This window comes from Pelmatolapia mariae, linkage group LG2 (assembly GCF_036321145.2).
Source record: "Pelmatolapia mariae isolate MD_Pm_ZW linkage group LG2, Pm_UMD_F_2, whole genome shotgun sequence".
Classification (NCBI taxonomy): Eukaryota; Metazoa; Chordata; class Actinopteri; order Cichliformes; family Cichlidae; genus Pelmatolapia; species Pelmatolapia mariae.
Window position 1 is genome coordinate 3,863,883 of NC_086228.1, and position 20,080 is coordinate 3,883,962.

The 20,080-nt window shown below is 40.2% G+C and overlaps 3 protein-coding genes across 4 annotated transcripts in view; 2 read left to right on the plus strand and 1 right to left on the minus strand.

Moving 5' to 3' along the window:
* Positions 1–10,893, minus strand: part of ppp2r2ba (protein phosphatase 2, regulatory subunit B, beta a) — a 39,769-nt gene extending 28,876 nt beyond the window's left edge. Inside the window, exon 1 of the mRNA XM_063490622.1 lies at positions 10,060–10,893. Coding sequence (XP_063346692.1) covers positions 10,060–10,138 — 79 coding nt within the window. The 5' untranslated portion in view covers positions 10,139–10,893. The remainder of the gene's footprint in view (positions 1–10,059) is intronic.
* A 256-nt stretch (positions 10,894–11,149) lies between these two features.
* On the plus strand, positions 11,150–15,524 carry rpl26 (ribosomal protein L26). The gene is made up of 4 exons (XM_063490642.1): positions 11,150–11,269; positions 11,938–12,109; positions 12,205–12,345; positions 15,359–15,524. Exons 2-4 carry the CDS (start codon positions 11,942–11,944, stop codon positions 15,485–15,487), a joined length of 438 nt encoding a protein of 145 aa, XP_063346712.1. The 5' UTR covers positions 11,150–11,269; positions 11,938–11,941; the 3' UTR covers positions 15,488–15,524.
* A 2,506-nt stretch (positions 15,525–18,030) lies between these two features.
* atp6v0e1 (ATPase H+ transporting V0 subunit e1) lies at positions 18,031–19,925 on the plus strand. Of its 2 annotated transcripts, none has more exons than XM_063484169.1 (4): positions 18,031–18,239; positions 18,743–18,790; positions 19,362–19,486; positions 19,578–19,925. In XM_063484169.1, exons 1-3 carry the CDS (start codon positions 18,136–18,138, stop codon positions 19,453–19,455), a joined length of 246 nt encoding a protein of 81 aa, XP_063340239.1. In that variant the 5' UTR covers positions 18,031–18,135; the 3' UTR covers positions 19,456–19,486; positions 19,578–19,925. The 2 variants fall into 2 exon arrangements, with proteins under 2 accessions (XP_063340239.1, XP_063340245.1); XM_063484175.1 differs by having other exon boundaries at positions 19,581–19,923.
* The last annotated feature ends 155 nt before the right edge of the window (positions 19,926–20,080 follow it).

A 20,080-nucleotide genomic window follows, 5' to 3' on the forward strand; every position in this document is an offset into this window, starting at 1 on the left:
TGCCAGGACAGCTTGGTCTAGCGGCACACTGTCAATACTAATGACATCAGGACACAAAGTATCACTATGGAAACCTGGAGGCCCTGGGTCTGTCCCACACTCCTGTGTACTACCGGAAGGCTGCAAGAAAAAGAAGCCCAACTGGGGGAATAAAATGAAAGCGAAGGTAAGGAAAATCAAAAACAGAGAGCGCTAAAGGATGGAAGCTAGTGAATGAGATTCAGTAAAATGAAGACGGGTGAAATCAAGGGTGAGCCAAATGCCTGAAAGAAGGAAAGAGAAAGAGGGGGAACGGGTGAGTTGCGGGGTTTGGAGGCAATGGTTAGTTGAAGCTGGTTTGGAGCCAGAGGCGAGTGCTTGGTATGAAAACAGGCAGAGCAGTGTGCGACAGCCAAGCCTGAGATTTAACTCTGCCGGAAAAGAGCTCCTTCCCCCCACCAAAAAAAAAAAAAATCTGCACTCTCATCTTCTACCCCTCCTCCTGCATGCATCACCCTATCCATCACACACTCCATTCCACAGCCCGACCGCCTCTCCTTTTACTCAGCCACACTTTCAAACAGACCAGATGGGCTCAGTACACCCCACTGTCTGCTGCCATCGACATCACTGTAATGCTACCGGCCTCCTGAGCTGCTTTACTTCCAAGTACAGTTTTGCTAAAGTGGCTGCTGCAAAACCAGCTTGGCACTGGATCACTGTGAGCAGGTCTAACAGTATGAGTTAATGTGTGGCTCATTAAGGGGAAAAAAAGCAATACCTCTCAAGTTAGATCAGTCAGAGCATGTTGGGTCTTGGCCTTCAAAAATATTTACTATCAAGCGTAAAATTGGCTGCTGGAGGGAAACTTAATTTAGCCTCAGTATTGTGCTTTGTCACCCGCCGGGCCGCCAAACACCTTTTGTGCTACGTGGGTCACAGAGGCATTTGGTCAGAACAATGTGAACTAATCACAGGAAGCCACGGTTAAGAAGGAAACGAACATCGTAACAGAGTGGGTACAAACCCACTGTAGTCTGAGTTAAAGTCAGACTACAGTTGCTGGAAGATTAATAACTGCCTGTTTGTCTTTAATTTTCTTGCACAATTTTATATGTAAGAATTGCAATGTTTGAGCTTTAAAATGTTTTTGAAAATTTCTTCTTTACAAGCAATTATGTAAATTGGGGTTTAATAATATGGGCTGATTAGACTGAGATTTAATCAGTAATGTGATTTGTGAAATCGCATTGTCTAATTTAATTTGAGTTAAGCTTTTTTCTTTCCTCCTTTTTTTGGACTCATTGCCTTCTGACTGAAATCATTTTCTGTTGAGCCTCAGCAGGCTTGAGAGATGGCGCCTAAGCAAATGAGATAACAAGTGCTGAACTGACAGACTGTCATCCAGTCACGTCTGCATAATCCCAGAGTATGGTACTGGTGTCATGGTGGGATTTAAAATCTGGTTCCAGTGAGACAAAGGTGGTCAACAGAACACTTGGCTAAGAGTTATTTAAAAAGCAGAAATACTGAAAAAATATTCATCCAGTTAAAACCTATTTTAATATGCCTGTGTTACGATTTAATGTTGTCAGTGTTTTGTTTTATGTTATGTTTAAGGATTTGTTCTCGTTTCCTGTTTTATTGTGAAGGTCTGCGTCTCATGTGAGTGTGTTCAGTTTTACCTCTGTCTCGTCTTGTTGATTATTCCCAGCTGTGTTCCCCACCTGTGCGCAATCTCCCTGTGTTTCCCTGTGTGTATTTAAGTCGCGTCCTCTGTCTTTGTAGTTGGGCTGGTCCGTCTGTGTATCCACCATGTCTCGTCCGTGTGTTTCCCTGCTGCCCAACCGTCATCTGTTTTCTGTTCGCTGTCATTCGTGTTCAGGTTTGTGTTTCTGTTCAGGGTTAGTAGTTTAGTTTTCCCAGTATAGTTTAGTTCTCCGTTCACCATTTTGACCATCACTTTTGTTGTGTTTGCCAGCCATTTTTTAGCCAACCTGGTTGTCCATTTTAAGATAAAGCCTCTTCTCATCCCACAAACTGGTATTCATCTTCTTTTATGTTGCGGCTATGAGCCGGGTCGTAACACCTGACATCATTTACTTTTTAAATTATTTTTAAGCATGTGGATATAGTACATGTGTTGCATTCATTTCATTCTTTTGTAAAATTAGTTGAAATGTTATGTAATAAATATCTAGTACAAATATTTTTATTTGATATTTTTCTTCTAGAAAAAAATCAAAGCATATTCAGAATGTATTCAAAATTTAAGCAGTTATAACCTGTTACTGTAATGTACATAACAAAGTCACAACAAAGCAAAGTGATATTTAGAGTCCTCATATATCATCCACCATATACTTATATGTTGTCAGTACAAACAATGGCAGTAAGAAACATAGTTTTTAATAGCCCTGTATAGCATAAATCATTAGCTTGACCCTGAAGACCTTGGTGGATTTAAGCCAAAGTGTAATGGATTGTTGACATCACTCTACACCTTCAACTTCAAATCTTTTATTACACCCAAGAAACATATAAGCAATCATAAATACTAAATTGCTCACTTTAAGTGTGCGGCAGATAGCTGCTGTTTATCACAAGTCGTCAATATCAGACGTGACTTATAGGTGAACAAAAATATAAAAAGACTGAGTTCTGGTTTTCATGTGACATGTGTCGGAGAGTTGGATGTTCTGTACTCTGTGTGCGCTTCTATGTGCAGGACTCGGGGGTTGTGGGGTAGCACAGTGAGTGAAAAGAGACAGCAGGGAGAGGTTGACTGGTACTTCGTGTACTGCTGCTGTCTGCTGCCTCATACTGTAACATCTGGCTACATTATTTATCCAGTGCCATGTCTTCAGTGTATAACACCATTCAGATAGGACAGTAAAAGCTTTCACTGCGGTATGGCGCGAGCAGTGATGAAGCATTCCTCCCTCTTCCCTTCTCCCTCACACACACACATGCAACACTATACTCTGTGGTTCTGACAGATAGAAAACATAACAGATGACTCATAAACATCCTGCTATCTAAAGCTGTCTCTGCTCCAGACAATGTTTTGGTTTTGATTCCTGCCTCTTATCGACCCTAATGCTCAGGTTGTTTTGTACAATCAGAAGTGCGATGACTCTGCAATGGTGGATGGCTATTTTCAGAAGGATATAGGAAAAACTATGCTGGGAAACCATAAAAAGGGCACCTAAACGAAGATCTAATTGGATCACAGCTATTGCTTCTATGGGTGCGGTTGGGTTTGGGTTTCTACAGGCAGCTGAAAGGAACACCAAGTCATGTCTGCTCCTTAAACTGAATGCTTACTATCCTCAGAGCAGATGACATTGTCACCTCTCCTTCACTGTTTTCCTGCAGCTTTTTGGTAGGATTCATGTGTATGTAATCAGCATTATTCTGTTTTATTTTCACTATTCCAAAAAAAGAACTATAGTACAGTAAAACTACAATTTTCATGCAGTTATATTGTTAGTTTAAATTATTTTCTGTATATTTTCGAAACCTGAATAAAAAGATTTCTTTGCCACTTGGGGGCAGCGGAAACTACATGTGAATAAACAGGTATCAATATTAACTCTAGCTTAACTATTCTGGCCTCACCAGCTAGCCTTAACTTTGTATTTTAAGTGCTGCAAACTATGCAGTATCAAGAAACTGCGCAATACACACATATAATAGATACCTGCCCCAGTATACACATATATATGTTATCATTCCCACTGCACTCAGTATACATATGAAAAAATTATCTGTGACTGTGTTTACTGTATATAGCAACCATTTTTGTAAACCATTATTTATTTATTTTTCCATTTTTTTTCCTAATATCTCTCTAATTCACTTTTTCTCGTTGAGCCTTGTGCTGCTGTAACATGTGAATTTTCTCCAGTGTGTCTTTATTCATATGGATCCATTGCTGAGACTGGACCGAAAAATAATGTTGCAGGCTATGAAGCCATAAACCTTATAGCTCTTTGTGGTTTTATTATTATAATCCCTCTGATAAGCATCCAGTTATGATCCATTAATACAGATACATTATTTATAGCCACTTTAAGACTATTAACTGTAATAAAATTGGACATTGTTAAAAGTGTCAGTAGTTTGGTCTGCATTTGTGCTACATGTTTCTGTTGCGCTCCTAAAGCTTCCAGTTGTCGGAACTGTGTAATGCTTGTGTAGTTGGCTAACTTGTTTGTGTATTTATTTCTTTTTAAATACACATGTGGGTTAGGGTTTGTTTTTTAAATACTTTTAAACCAACAGTAAGTTCTATTTTTTTCCACATTAGCTCAACCCCTACATCTGAACTGTACAAAAAACCCCACTGAACTACAAGTGCCAGTGTGTACCTCAACCCTTACACAACAAATACAACAACACCCACACAATCGGTACGTCTGCTTAAAGTGAAAAATCTGATTTCTTCCATTTTGGGCTGCATTGTTTCAAATACGCGCGGTTGCTTTGTTTTGTCATCTCTTGTACCATTTGTGCTTCTAATCAGCTGTATATTCTTGTCACAGCCGCAGCACAGTCTCATTAAAGTTTCATCCAAGCTAGTCTATTCTTCCAGTCTAAATTCACAAAGCTTTAAAAGGCTGCAGCGCAAACAAGAGAAGTCTGTGTGTGTCACCTTGGCATGCTGAACACTTGTTATGCCTTCCACTCCAGGAAGTCTAATTTTAATCGTATTGTTTGCGCGTCATAATGAAAATCACCAAAATAGGAATTAAAGACGAGAGCTAGGTATCAAAATTATTTTAATTACACCACAAAAGTATCAAACTAATACTTCCTCTATAAGCTTGTTTAGCACATCCAAGACTATATATTGCACTGACTGCCTTATCTTTTTTTTTCCAGGGCCTAATAATAATACAAGATACCGGAGCACTGTCATGCCAAAGGTTTAATGAATTGATTTTTATTGCACCACTGTGAGCATGTTCACAATAACCTGCCTCATTCAACATCTCTTTTATAAAACCACAGAGGCAGATGGGCGGAGAGAGGGGGCCTGAAAGGCAGAGGAAGCCCATCCTGATGTTCTATATATACCTCAGTCCCAATAGTAGTTGCGTCTCTGCTGCAGCCTGTCAGCTGGAGCACAAGCCCAGCAGTCAAGCTTGCAAAGGAGCCCCTTTGTCTGGCTCCCAACCGGGGCACAGTCAATGCGGTTTAACAAAAATGAAGGTTGGGTGGGGGGGTGGGGGGGTCGTCTCACCATTAAGTTGCAGGCCAAAGGATGTAACATAATGTTTATTCTAGTTCCACATATGACGAAACAGCGATAAAGAAACAGGACAAAGAGACCTGTGTCACTGTGTTTGCTGTAATAATACACTAACCCCTGTGAGGCACAGAGTCTCACTCATACTGTAAATGTGTGCTTCTTTTCTTGTTTTCCTGCAGATTTGCTGCGGAAACTTAGCAGGAAGTGTTTGCTGTAAAGTGAGATTACGGGAAAATCCTGTGTGAGGAGGACACTGATATGTTATGGTGTTTTTGTCTCACTGTGCAAGAGAACGTCATGTTCCTTTCAGTTGTCAGTGGCTCCTGAGATCCTCTGCTTTTTCCAGATAGTGTATTATCTGCTACTTATTTCCTTCTGTTAAAGCACCCAACTTGTCTCGCTTTATTTAATTTAGTATTTAAATAATTCTTGTATACCTCATATTCGTCACCATTGTCTATCTAGGCTCTCCTTTTGTTGCTCTTTCTTTCCCCTCACATCCATCAGGTTGCAGCAGATGGCTGCCCCTCTTTGAGCCAGGTTCTGTTTGAGGTCTCGTCCTGTTAAAGTTTCCCAATATTCCGAGGTGACTGATTATAGAGAATTTTCCTCTTAAGGTCTTCTCTCAATTATTGTAAATTCTTTACCTTGCAATATAAAGCAACCCGAGATGGTTGTTGCTCTAAAGTGGCACTAAACAGAACAGTTTTGTTTTCATGTTAACTGTAAACTGCCTGTGAAGCAAGGGCAGAAGCTGTCAGGAACCAGGCTAAGATACATATTTCTAAGCTTAGGCCTAGGCTGCCACTCGTTTGACAAACCACCTAATTTATCTCCCATTTAGGACGGGCCAGTCCATCTACTGGTTAAGAACAGTGACAGTGAACCAAAGCAATACAGCTCATAAAACATAAACAGTGCACTGAGTGACACTAAAGGGATCCGCATAATTGTTTAGTTACTTGGAGTTGCTTGGCCCCATGTTAAAATACATTTTTATTTAGTACAACTTTAAACTTTACACAGCTGGGAAAAAAGAATGGATGCATGACTACAGCTTTGGTCATTCGTTTGCTAAAACCGAAACAAATCTGCTACTTTGTCATTCTAATCCTTTGCATGCAGCCACACTTCTTTTTTTCTTTCATTTACACCACTAGGCCTATGTCATGAGAGCACCTGCAGGCAAGAAGCCAGGAAAGTGTCTTGCTCTAGGGAAGATACAGCATGGGACATCAGAGGAGCAATCCAGGTGGGAAGAAAACCTTACCGATTTTACACATCAAGTTTACTTTACTTATCATTAGGGTACTATTCAGTCTTTGAAACCTCTTATTAGTTGTCTTCTCTGTTTTAGATAAGCTTTCTAGAATATGTGGAAATAACCCCATTTGATCTTTCCTATCTCAGCTTGGATACTATTTAATTAACGAGTTAAAAAGCGAGCTAATGGACATGCGATACTAACTGCAGGAGTATCCTATCCCTTCAAGGGCTGTCTCCTTTTTGACAAGCTGAAACAGAACAGTCACACTTGTAAGTGTGTGAATTATGTGAGTTTGGTATGTAGGGTGTTTGTCCCCAACGGCATGCAAGGGCAGGATGATTACGACAAGCGTGTTTTGAGCCGTGAACTGGGTGTCTGCCAGGGTAACAACAACAGAGCAGGATGTAAGATAAGGGAATGAACACACACACACAAGCATTTGCGATGTTCCTCAAACACACAAACACACGCTGTGTTCTTCAAACAGAAAACTCCAACTCAGTGTCATGCTTTGTCAGACTGTCGACAGAAGTTCCCCTCCGGCAATGCCACAAAAAAGCTCTTACAAATAAAATAACCACGATGTAGCAAAAATACACAAATGCACATGCGTGGCATGAGACACGTGTCAGCTATACCTAATAATCAGAGAGACTTGACACAGATGTAATCTTAAAAAGATTAATTCATTAATTAAAAATCACTTCCCTTTTCAGCTTTTTTCCCCCCTAGCATAATAATGTACCACAGGTTTCCCCTTAGACACTACAGCCAATAGACGAGGAAGCTGATGCAGGACTTGCTCTGCTGATTGATGGCAGTTTGAGATGTGGTGAGATGTCAGTTGGGGGGGGGGTGCACTTTTTCTTTTTTTCCTGACTCAAACACAAAGTATCAGCAAAGAGAGACACACATATGCAGTCCCTTCAGAAAACTTGAAGACTTAATCCATCACACCCCTACTGACAGACTCATGAAAAAGGAGAAAAGTGAACACCAGGGGACAAAAAAAGACAGATAAAAGCCACAGAGAGACCAATGCAAACTTATAAACTTATACAGGGAGGCAGACAAAAGCTTGCAGTGTATCCCTCAGAGACTGGACCCAGGTGAATCCGAATGATGCTGGCACATTGCTCTCTACAATGGCCCAGATAAACAAAGAGAACACACACACAGACACACACACACACACCATGGTCAGTGCAGTGCTTATATAATATATTTTCCACTAACATGGTAACTGCACACTCATCTTCCCTGCGGTGAACTCCGCTCAGCTGGAGCGGACATGAAGGAGGACTACAGTGATGCACCACCCAGCTTCCTTCAGACCAGCATGTCCGAATAAGGGGCAATAAATGCCAACAAGGTCAAAACGGGACACGCGAGCAAAAGCTTTTACGCAATGCAAGCGCATGCATAGATTCTAGCACAAAAACATCTACCTTCTCTTACTTTTTAAAACACACCCAAACATATAGTGTGCAGAGGTATTTATCTCTCTTTTTCTTTCTTTTGTTTTTAACACATCATATTTCTAAGGTGATCTGCTTTGTCATCTCACTCTGCTGGCCTCCAGCACATGAGATTCAACATCTCTCACTCTTGCTTTCGCCATACAACTGTTTCATATTTCTTCACACAGGGAACAGCACAGGATCGTGTATCATATTACTGAGGCTGAACAAGGCAGCCATGGTTTTTTTCTTCTTCTTCTTGATCTATCACTTCCTCTATTATACCACTCTCTTATGTCAGGCAGAGGGATGGAGACTCAGAAAGTGAGTAAACAAGCTTGGAGTGAAGGCAGTGAAAAACATTTTGTTTGTTGGCCGCACCTCTTAACATCAGGGAGCTCAAACTGAGTTGTATTTGCGATCGAATGCAGTAATGATAAACATTTCTATCATATTTACGCCATGTGATCATGGTGAGAAACTAGGCTACAGGACAAGCAGGTCAATTTATATTTTACAAGATAAATATAACAAATTTATTAAAATCCACATATGTACACTCTAAGTATATAAGAAATGTTTTCCATACTCATTTATTAAAAACCTTTTTTGTAAGTTATTTTGTTGTGATTCACATTTTGTGCAATGCATTGCTCCTGATCTCGTTTATAGCCTGCATCCAGTATTAGATAAACACACTTTAAACCTTGGACCTTGGATTTTATACAGATTCAACAATATGAGTCTGTAATATATGTGGCCAATATAAATAAGATGAAGTTTATTGACGTCAGATACTGATGTTTATCTGACGTGTTGTGTCACTTTTGTGCTGATTAAATGTTCAAAAGCTGTGTGATGGAGATCTAAATGACTCTGAAACAGGTATATGTTCAAAATGCACTCAGATTTACTTCCACTGCACAATCAGAGCTAACAAAAAACAAAATAAACTGGCACTGGCTATGAGGCAAACTGTTAGCCATAATTTCACAGTTAGTGTCTACATCCGACCTCCGCTTTAAGTGCTGTAATTAATGTTTGATAATCATACTTTAAATGCCTAATCCAGATTAAATTAGCCAGAAGGATGGAAGGGAAGAAAAAATGAAATTTAGGACCGGGAAAGATCTGTGATGAAATAGAGAAGACATGTAAAAAGTGCAAGAGTAGGTAGCCTCAAGTGCTTCTTCTTCTTTGGTGAATATATACAGTATATAGGTCAGCTCTACATGCTGTGAAAGACCTTGTCGATGCCCACAACATACTGGGATGTACAGTGTATCGCACTATCTTCCCTTCTACCAGAAGGCTGAGGGCAAAGCGCACACAGGAAAGAGGGCAACCATGCAAAGCTAAATAATGCAATGCCTCAGTCTCCACATTATGACCTAGTAAGTGGTTGGTTATACAAACACTCAGACCCTCTTGGGCTGTGTCTGACAGCACAATCAGCAGGATTATGAAGTCATTTCTCGGTCTAACAGCATATCAATTCACCATTTTAACTTCAGGGACTCCAGAGGAATAACTGGAATGGGTGAATGTGAGAGGTTTGGGCGATATGTGGAGATGCCTAGATGCTCTTGAATTAAGTGATCTAGCAGAGTGTGAGCTGGCGAAATGAATGAGAGAACCATGAGTAAGGAGCAATGTGGGTACTTGTCATGCAACTCCACAAACTGACTTTCTCTCTTGGCATCCTGTAGGCCTGTGTGTTGACACCTTTAAAGGGAGCAAAATGCGTGAGACTGGAGTGATACTGTTTACAAGACACAGTCACACACACACACACACGCACACACACACACACACACACACACACACACACACACACACACACACACAGCCTTGAAACGCTTTCTATAATTTGCATCAGAAATTGAGAAAGGGCTCCTTCAACTTCACGCATAGTGTCAAATCTGCATTGGTCTGGGTTAACCCCTTGGTTAAGCCTTAGCCCTTCAAGTGGCCAGCTTAACTTCTGCACATGTGTATCATATGTGCAGCAGCATAAAAACATTGATGTCACAAGGCACAAACTAAGCAACTCACAGACCCGTGAAAGCCACCCCCGGTTAAGCGTCCCACCCTACCTTCGGTGTGGCAAGTGGAGGACAGGATGGTGCTCGGAGGGCGGAAGAGATACGGGAGATAACGGGAAAAACATTTCATCTTCTTCTCCGGTGCTTGCTGACGGGTGTAGAGCGTTGCGTTGCGGGCTCCACATCCGCACTGCTGCCGCCGACAGCCAGCCACAGAGGATCCGGGGAGGTTCGGAGAGGAGGAGGGGGGAGTGAAATAGGCTCTGTCCGCGGTGCAGGGGGGCTATGACAGCATCACTTTTTCACAGGCAGGCAGGGAGGCAGGCAGGCAGTAGGCTCCGGTAGATCTGCGCTTCACCCGGGGAGCGAATAGCGCACGGTATCAGCGCGTCTCCGCTTCGGCAGGTCGCTCCGTGTATGTGGGCGAGTTTGTCTGAGCAGGACAGGGGGTCGCTTCTCTCCTCTTATCATGGGAGGTCAATGTATGTGTGGTCTGCTGGTGTGAACACCCTCCTCGTGTTTATTTCTCAGCGTATTTGGGTTTAAATAAAATAAAAAAGAGCAGGAAAAGCGCAATTACTTCTGCGAGAGCCAGGAAGTTTTCCCTTATAAATTTGGTAGTCTGTTTTATATTAAATGTAGCTAAGGGCAAATACATTGCTTGGAAATTACACTGAATGTTTTTTGGGGTGTGTACTACCGATAGAAAATGTGTTTTGCCGATCTATTAATGCTACTCACAGTTATCCCTGATGCCTAAAAGAGGGTTGTGTGGTGCACAGAGCCCAGAACTTGATGAATCATAGACAAAACTTGTTTGTAGACCAGGTTACCGATTAACTAAGTTTAGCGCCATCTTGTGGAAATATTTAATGTAGCGAGAAAACACAAGTTATAACGTCACAAAAAACAAACCTAGTAAACATTGTTGTGCTTGTTTACTAAAAACGCCCCTGCAATTTTATCAACTAAAAATTATTACGTGGCATTATTTAAAAAATAAAGTTGTTATGGTGAATAAAAATCTTAAAGGTCACCTTCTTTTAGTCGAATTTAACTCCTCGTAGCACACACAGCACTAAAACAAGTTTCAGTACGACGAAATTGTGTCATCTTTGCCAGACCCCTCTGTGTTTACGCTTGTGTTTATCTGTGTTATCGTTTTAAACACTGACTTCTCGCGAGACTTGAGTGTGAACTAATGCCAGCGGAAGTAGTTTGCGAGTCTCTTTTCCGCCGGCCATAGAGGAGCAAAGGCAGGGTAAGAATTCCCGGCAGATGAATTCGCCAAAGTTATCGTTATCCATCCTGCTTTTAATACCACTGTGTGTCCGTATACAAGTGTAAACCCCCCATATATTTCAGTACAATTAAAAATCAGCGAATATTGGCTTGGTGTTGACGATGGATTACTAAATAAACGCTGTCAGTAGTTGGTCTCCCTGTTAGGTCCTTCAGTATCCGCATGTCGGTTAGCGATAGTGAAGCAGCTCTACCCCTGGTGCTAGCCTTTAATATTTGACCTATTTTACATTCTGTAACTAATGGGCTTTTAAAAACATTTTTTTTGGAAGTGTGTAGTTTGTTCAACCACTGTACCGAGTTTATGTTGCAGAAATATCCCGCTTCGGTCTGACGGCTATCTTATGCTAACTACTTGAGCTAGCTTAATAGTCGCCTTTAAAACGTAGCGCAAGCTAGCCAGGTATCTAATACAGCAAAATAACACACATAGTGGACATTCTAGGTTTGGGTTCTAAGTTGCTTTATGTGGTGTCAGAAGAAAGTAGTGTGTACTTTAACCCTACATTCTTATATTTTCCTTAAAACTATCGATCCTGATCCACAATTTGGGTGGACTGTTTTGCAAGCAAGTGCAGCCTTTTATCGCCTGGGTTTGTCAATGTGCCATTACTTGTTTCTTTACAGCATCATGAAGCTCAATCCCTTTGTAACATCCTCCCGTCGCAAGAACCGCAAGAGGCACTTCAATGCCCCCTCACACATCAGGAGGAAGATCATGTCTTCCCCCCTGTCTAAGGAGCTCCGCCAGAAATACAACGTGAGGTCCATGCCCATCCGCAAAGATGACGAAGTCCAGGTAATGTGCTTTGTATTGCTGAGGGATTCTTTTTCATAGCTGATGTGCAACATGTTAGGCGGATTAGTCTGACCTGCTTGTGTATTTACATACAGGTTGTCCGTGGACACTACAAAGGCCAGCAGATTGGCAAAGTAGTCCAGGTCTACAGGAAGAAGTATGTCATCTACATCGAGCGTGTGCAGAGAGAGAAGGCCAATGGAACAACAGTCCATGTCGGCATCCACCCCAGCAAGGTGAGACGTAATTGAATAGATACTGAGTTTGTGTGAGTAGACTTGTTCCGTGGTATAGTCACACATGGCGCTTACTGGCTTCATATCTGTTTGGTTTGTTTGTGTCAGGAAGTGGATCTTAGAGATGTAGTCTTGAGCTTTTCATGTCACAAACTCTTAAGCTGATCAACACAAATTCAATGTGGAGGGTAGCTATATAGGTATTTCTTGGGTATTTTGGGGTTCTTGGTGTGTTTTATCTATTGTAATTTTGAAAGTTGAGGTATTTTAGCTCTTGATGTTTGTTTCTTTTCCTAACAGCTGGCTCAGAGCCCTGTTCCAAGAAGCATGTTCAACAAATAAAGTTTATATATAAACTTTGAGTTTAAGTCTAAGATCTGCAACTCTTAAGCTGTGTCCACACTGAAAACGATTGTCGTGTTGTGCCTTTTAGCAGTATTCTTCATTCTGTGGTAGTCTTTTCAGTCACTGGTCTTAAAGTGTGAGGGGTCCCACCTACTTCACATTGATAACAGTTACGTCACTCAAAGTCGACAAATATCATTCACTTTTTGTTGTCTGCTTACCAGATTGCTGTGAACTGCTAAAGATTTTGGTTCCAGAACAGCTGATCAGAATATCTTCATTGAACTTGAGTGTTCACCTTGAGTTAAGCACATGCATGAGTAGAAAAAATGTAAAGGAAGCCATCAGTGGAGCTCTGACACCATGATTCACCCAGAATAATAGGATCATGAGATTCCAGCATTTTCCTCATGTCTGGATTAACAAACCGAGGGATGTTTGTAGGGCTGCACGATTTTGCATAAAATGAGAATCACGATTTTTTTGCTTAGAATTGAGATCACGATTCTCTCACGATTTTCTTTTCCAATATAAATATTTATTGCACTTATTAACTGCACATCAACTTCGTAACAGTTGAAACTGAACATAAAAACAATAAATAAACATAAAAACAATAAATGCCTCACATTTTGTGGTTGCCGCAAAATGTTGTACTGCTTGAAATTCCGTCTCCACCGTTGCTCGACACTGCGTGTATAGAGCAGGTAGTGCAACAATAGAAAAATAGTTGCGGGACGGCACTGTGTAGCGTTTGTCTAGGGTGTTGATCATTTTCCTAAATCCCTCGTTTTGCACAGTGTTGATATATCTTTGGTCAGGTGATAAGTAATAGCCTCCGTAATTTCTTTGTGCCTGCAGGAGTTCGACGGGTTAGGGTTAGGGATGCGCTGTATAAGGTTCCCGTTATTGATGTTTGGGTGGTTGACCGGGACGAATTTTCTCCTGTCACTTTCTCGTCATCCCTGACGTGCTCTCCGTTGTTTTTCCCTGCCAATTTGAGCATCACGGCACAGCTTCTGTATCAGTGGTATAAGGCTCCGCCCTTGTCATTTGTTGAGCAGGAAGAGTGAGCGCTTGTTTTCATGCAGATTACGTCCCGGATCAAAATGCGGTACAATCGTCGTCGTCTTTTTTTTTTTTTTGAAATCGTTGTCATTTGGAAATGAGATCGCACATAAGTATGAATCGAGATCGCGATTTTCTAACGATTAATCGTGCAGCCCTAGATGTTTGCCAAATCTGCTTCCATGAGTAGAGCCCCAGTCACTACTGTAGTAAACTTCAATAGCATTCAGGTGCTTGACTCTCTCATCCTGCAGTCGGACAGACTACTTGACTAGTTGTCGTTGTGTGGGATGGTAGTAGCCAAAGGCGGTGTGTGTTGTGATCTGGAGATTGTAAGCTGGTCTTATGGTTGATGTCGTTGGCATACTCTCTGCACATGTATGCAGAGAGCAAAGTAAAGTGGAGTCAAATTCCTTACTTGTGTGCACAAACCAAATAAGGGTGACTCTGATGTATCTGATTCTGCTCATTGCACTTTAACGCCACCTTAGACCCATTTAAATGTGGACACTGGGTGTTGTCCAGTCGCTGTAGTCTGCTGCTAAATTGATAAATTTTCAAGACTCGATCACTGCATTAGTGCTGGTAAAGAAGAAGCCAAAACAAGTAAACATTTTTATTATGGAGAATTTTTCAACTGCTGCGGTAGTATCCCGCTGTGCTATTGGGAAATCCCTATGTTCCTGAAGTTAATTTATCAAGGGACCAATCCACTCCCACTTGTCTCCAGTGAGGCTGCAGTGTTTTCAAAAACAAAAAAAAGGAAGCTTTACAACAAGCCCAAATGACACCAAAGCTTACTATGCACCAGCAACTCACTAAGGACTTCCTTTGTGGACAGTCTAGGATTACTAGATATAAGAAAATACCACATCTAAGACAGACTTCAGGTTTCTATATTACACGTGTGTAAAGCTGCCTGTTGGGCTAAGATTTGCTTCTAACTAATTATGATGTCTTAATCCTGCTCCCGGGTGCACACCCTAAACCCTGATTACAGGTAGACTGAGAGAAATTTCACTTGGTATTTGACACAGTGTTTCATCATATTCTGACACTTGGTATTTTGAGCACTGAAATTGAAAAAGTAAAAGTGACCAAATAACATTTTGTGGAGTGCAGTTGCTCTAGTTTAGCTGGATTATTTTCTTTTTTTTAAATTTGCTGATGCTGTTCAGTTCTAAATTGCAGTGTAATGCATTAAACAACCAAAAAACCTCTTTCTGTCAGTTCTGTAAATCTGTAAACACTGGTGGATAGCTGAAGCAAGTACAGAGCTAATGGGAGAGCATGTGACATCTTAGATGCGGAACATTGGTAATTTAAGAAGAATTGAGATTATATTTGAATGTCAGCATGTCCCTTTTAATTCTTTTTTTTTTTTTTTTTTAATTTTTAACGTAAACTGGAAAAGCAAGATTTTCCTTGTACATTAAAAAATTATCCTTGGTTACAAAAACAGTGGAAAATCTTTCAATTATTAAGCAATGTGTTTTTTGTGTAATTTTATTAAAGAGATTTGAAGGTAATTTCAGACATATTGCTGATGTATCCATGAGAGAATACATGTTTGTTTACCAAGATGTTTTTGTGTCTGCAGGTGGTCATCACCAGGCTAAAGCTGGACAAAGACCGCAAGAAGATCCTGGAGCGCAAGGCCAAGTCTCGCGCTGATGGAAAGGAGAAGGGCAAATACAAGGAGGAGACCATTGAGAAGATGCAGGAGTGAAAATGATCTTTTGCTATCAATAAACTCTGTAAATGGACCTCATGTTGTCTGTCATACTTTCATTGTAACACCCTAAACTCGGGAATGTTTTTTAATATTTTATTTTAAACATGCTTGCCTTTTTTATGGAAATTAACACTTGGGTATACTGTATGCCATCAAATTCATGTTCAAATCTCTAAACAGCACACTGTATTACAAGAAATGTAATGAATTGGCCAGTGCTGCTGCTTAATAAATTAACAAAAAATATTAATCAGTTTTTCACATTTTTATTTTAGTGTTACAAACAAGCTGTGGCCAAAATTGCATAATTTTATCGTTTAAAGATGTTACAAGTGAACTACACAAAGAAATGTTCTTTAATTGCACAATTAACTGCAAATATGAGTGTAGTTTTGTTACAGGCAAGGAAGTTCATGTGACTGACTACACACCACTTCAGCTTCTATGTTAATTGATTTCACTATGAAATGAAGTGAAAATCCAAAATACTGTGCAAGAAACAGAAAAATATTTCAAAGCATTTAAGCAGAAATATGGAAACCCAGCATTTGCTCTAACAGATCCAGATTAATATGCTTTATGGATCGTGCAAAGGAAATTACTTTTACAGCAGCAGGATAGAGGATAAAAATGAAGTCTTATATCCTGACGGGTTTGTTCACCTGTCACAGAAGAACTGTTTTATAGAGAACAGTAGTAAACCATTTTGGTTTTAAACAAGCTGATGAATGAGCTTTGCAGAGAGGACTGTGATGGGTTGTCCATGATGGACAGCAGGTAATTCAGTGACCTCTTGCTCCTCACTGAATGCCTCTGGGTTCCTGCTGCCATCTCTGACAGTGTTCAAGAGACAAGAAGAAAAAAAATAGATTTTGCAAGAAATTTTACATTAAATTTAGCGAAAATAAAATATCATAGGAGGAGAGGCTAACTATTGAATGAAAAAAAATATACAGGTGAAACTCGAAAAATTTGAATATCGTGCAAAAGTTCATTTATTTCAGTAATTCTACTGAAAAAGTGAAACTTATAACAATTCAAAAGATCAGAAAATTTGAATATTGTGAAAAGGTCCAGTTGCAGGCTCAAAGTGTCCCACTCTGATTAGCTAATTAATCCAAAACATCTCCAAAGAGTTCCTGAGCCTTTAAATGGTTTCTCAGTCTGGTTCAGTAGGAATCACAATTGTGGGGAAGACTGCTGATCTGACAGTTGTGCAGGAAACCATAATTGACATTCTCCATAAGGAGGGAAAGCCTCAAAAGATAATTGCAAAAGAAGTTGGATGTTCCCAAAGTTCTGTATCAATGCACATTAATAAAAAGTTATGTGGAAGGGAATGGTTTGGAAGAAAAAGGTGCACAAGCAGCAGGGATGACCAGAGCCTGGAAAGCATTGTCAGGAAAGGGTCATTCAAAAGTGTGGGGGACCTTCACAAGGAGTGGACTGAGGCTGGAGTTGGTGCATCAAGAGCCACCACACACAGACGGATCCTGGACTTGGGCTTCAAATGTCATATTCCTCTTGTCAAGCCGCCCCTGAACAATAATGTCAGAAGTGTCTCACCTTGGCTAAAGAAAAAAAGAACTGGTCTGTTGCTCAGTGGTCCAAAGTCCTCTTTTGTAATGAGAGAAATTTTGCATCTCATTTGGAAACCAAGGTCCCAGAGTCTGGAGGGAGAATGGAGAGGCACGCAATCCAGGATGCTTGAAGTTCAGTGTTAAGTTTCCACAGTCTGTGTTAATTTGGGGATGCATGCTGGTGTTGGTCCACTGTGCTTTATTAAGTCCAGAGTCAACGCAGCTGTTGAAGCTGAAGCTGACTTCATTTTCCAGCAGGACTTGGCACCTGCCCACACCTACAAACGTACTAAAACCTGGTTCAATAGATTCTCTATGGGGCATGGCCAAGAGAAAGATGGGAGTCGTGAGACAGTGCCAAAGGCTGATAGCATCCATGCCACGCCGCATTGATGCAGTAATTCATGCAAAAGGGGCCCAAACCAAGTACTGAGTACATATGCATGATTATACTTTTCAGAGGTCTGACATTTCTCTATTTAAAATCCTTATTTTATTGGTTTCATGCAATATTCAAATTTTCTGAGCTTTTGAATTTAGGTTTTTCATAAGCTGTAAGCCATGATCAACAAAATTGTAATAAATAAAGGCTTGAAATATCTAAAAGGTGAACCTATATTAGTTTCACCTTTTAAGTAAAATTGCTGAAATAAATGAACTTGTGCACGATATTCTAATTTTTCGAGTTTCACCTGTATAACAATGTGTAATATTCATATACTATTTTTCACGTTAATGAGAGAAATGTAGTAATAAACATAAATATGGCACAGTTTGTCTTCCAGTTTGTCCGCTTCATTTTATGCATATGGAATATAACCACAAATAAAAGTTGGGTTAAAACGCAAATACTTTTCGCCATTTATTTAATTTCAGAATTAATGAAAACGTTTCACAACACAAGCACTTTGAAATTTGCAGTGCAGTCCCTCCACTTCCTCTTTCTCTGGTTCACAGTCATGTGATACGTGTTGCCTTCTGCGTGTCGTCGTCGGCTGGGCAGCATAAAGTTAGTTGAAAGTTTATACCTCTGAAGTCTTGTGTTTTTAGACTAAACTCACAATGGCAGTAACTTCGTTTGCGATCGCGATTTCCGTGATGACTGTGTTCTGGGGTATTGTTGGAGGAGTAGTGCCTTGGTTTATCCCCAAAGGACCAAACAGAGGGTAAGTTGGTTAGCTTCGCTGTAGCCTCCGGCTGGCTATAACGATTTTACGGAAGGTTTTTATGTCAACGTTGTATTATTTTCTTAGTTTTTATACAAACAGGTGAAGTGTGCGTGAGCTAAATTTACTGTTAGCGTTGTGTAAAGCTGTTTATTACACTTACATATCACTTTAAAACCCTGTTAGCTACTCTAGCTACTAAAAGTTAAGAGTTAGCTAACTAAAGCTAATTTTACTCTGGCTTCGTGCTAAAGTTCCTCACATCCCTTGGCAGTGAATCCTGCTCTTGTATTTCAGTACATAATACGACCATTAATGGATTCGATGTTTGGAAAAAATGCCAAAGTCAGTACAACTTCCTTTATTTGTCTGATTTTCAGTTGCATCACGAGATCCAGCTCGTGAATGTGGATGAATGGCTGCTGGATGTGTTTTAAATCCAAAAGACATTAAATATTAGATGTGCTGTTTATATATTTAAAATGTATATTATTTTCCCACAGTGTGATAGTGACGATGCTGGTGCTAACTGCAGTCTGCTGTTACCTTTTGTAAGTATTCACCATCCTGATTCCTTATTTTTTTTTACACACACACACACACACACACACACACACACACATACACAGTGGTACTATATATAACTAAAAAGAATAGAGGAAGCCTGCAATGAATCAGGCCTATAATATAAATGGCTGAAGTGAGTAGTCAGTTAAATATAAGAGGAGAACTATCTTCTTGATAGGTGATTAATGCATTTGGATAATGACAAATTGGTCCTCTTCTGTTGCTCCAAGTTAATTGATGCACATTGCTTGAAAATAAAGCAGACTATGCGTATCTTATTTCAGTCATAAATTATTTACATTCACAGTTTTGAATGCATCTGGTGTTATGTTGCATGCGGCAGACAAAAGGGGGCAGTATAGTCACAGTAGTGTTGCAGCCATGTGAGGTTAATCTCCCAAATGCCCCCCAAGCTTGATGCTGTTATAATAAACCCAGGAGCTGGTTGCAGTGTTGTGACAAACCCTGGTGTTCATTCAAGATGACATTTTTATTAGAGAATATGAAGTGAGTGTTTTGTTTGTGATCTTGATGGTGTCCTCTCTGTTCTCCCAGCTGGTTGATAGCCATTCTGTCCCAGTTGAACCCGCTGTTTGGGCCTAGCCTGTCCACTGATGTTATTTGGTACCTGCGCTATCACTGGCCTTAATTTGCCTTCTCTGGGGCTCCCAACCCTTAAGGTAAGCTTAAGACTATACCTACATGCTACTTTTACGTAATATATTAATACTTGGATGCCTCTCGTCTAATGTTGTGTTATTATTCTCTCAGCAGCAGACGACCTTACAGTGCTGCACACCAGTGGATGTTTGCCATTGCAGAGATCAGTTGTCCCCAATTGCCTTAAAACTCTGAACCCTGTATGATTATTGAGTGGCACTAGTGCCTTGTGTATATAATGACTCCCAAAGGGCTGTGAGATCTGTGTGGATGTGCTGTGACCTAAATTAAAGTAACATTTCCTTGTTGCAGTTTTGTTTATATATTATGTACATTGTGTTCAACAATATTGTTAGCATGAATAGCAGTTGTTGTGTGAGTGTGTGTGTGTATGTGTGAAGTTTGTGTCAGCTGGTTCATCAGATAATTAATAAATGAATAAATAACTCATTCATCCATAATTGTTTGTAATTATATAACTTTTCAAATATAAAAGTGTTCATTTCTACATAATCAATTATGTTGAAGGTCATTTACACATTAAACACATTTATGCCACTAAAATATTTTCATAGAGCATAGAAAGTGCTGTTGTTTTTTGTAGTTTTTCTGAA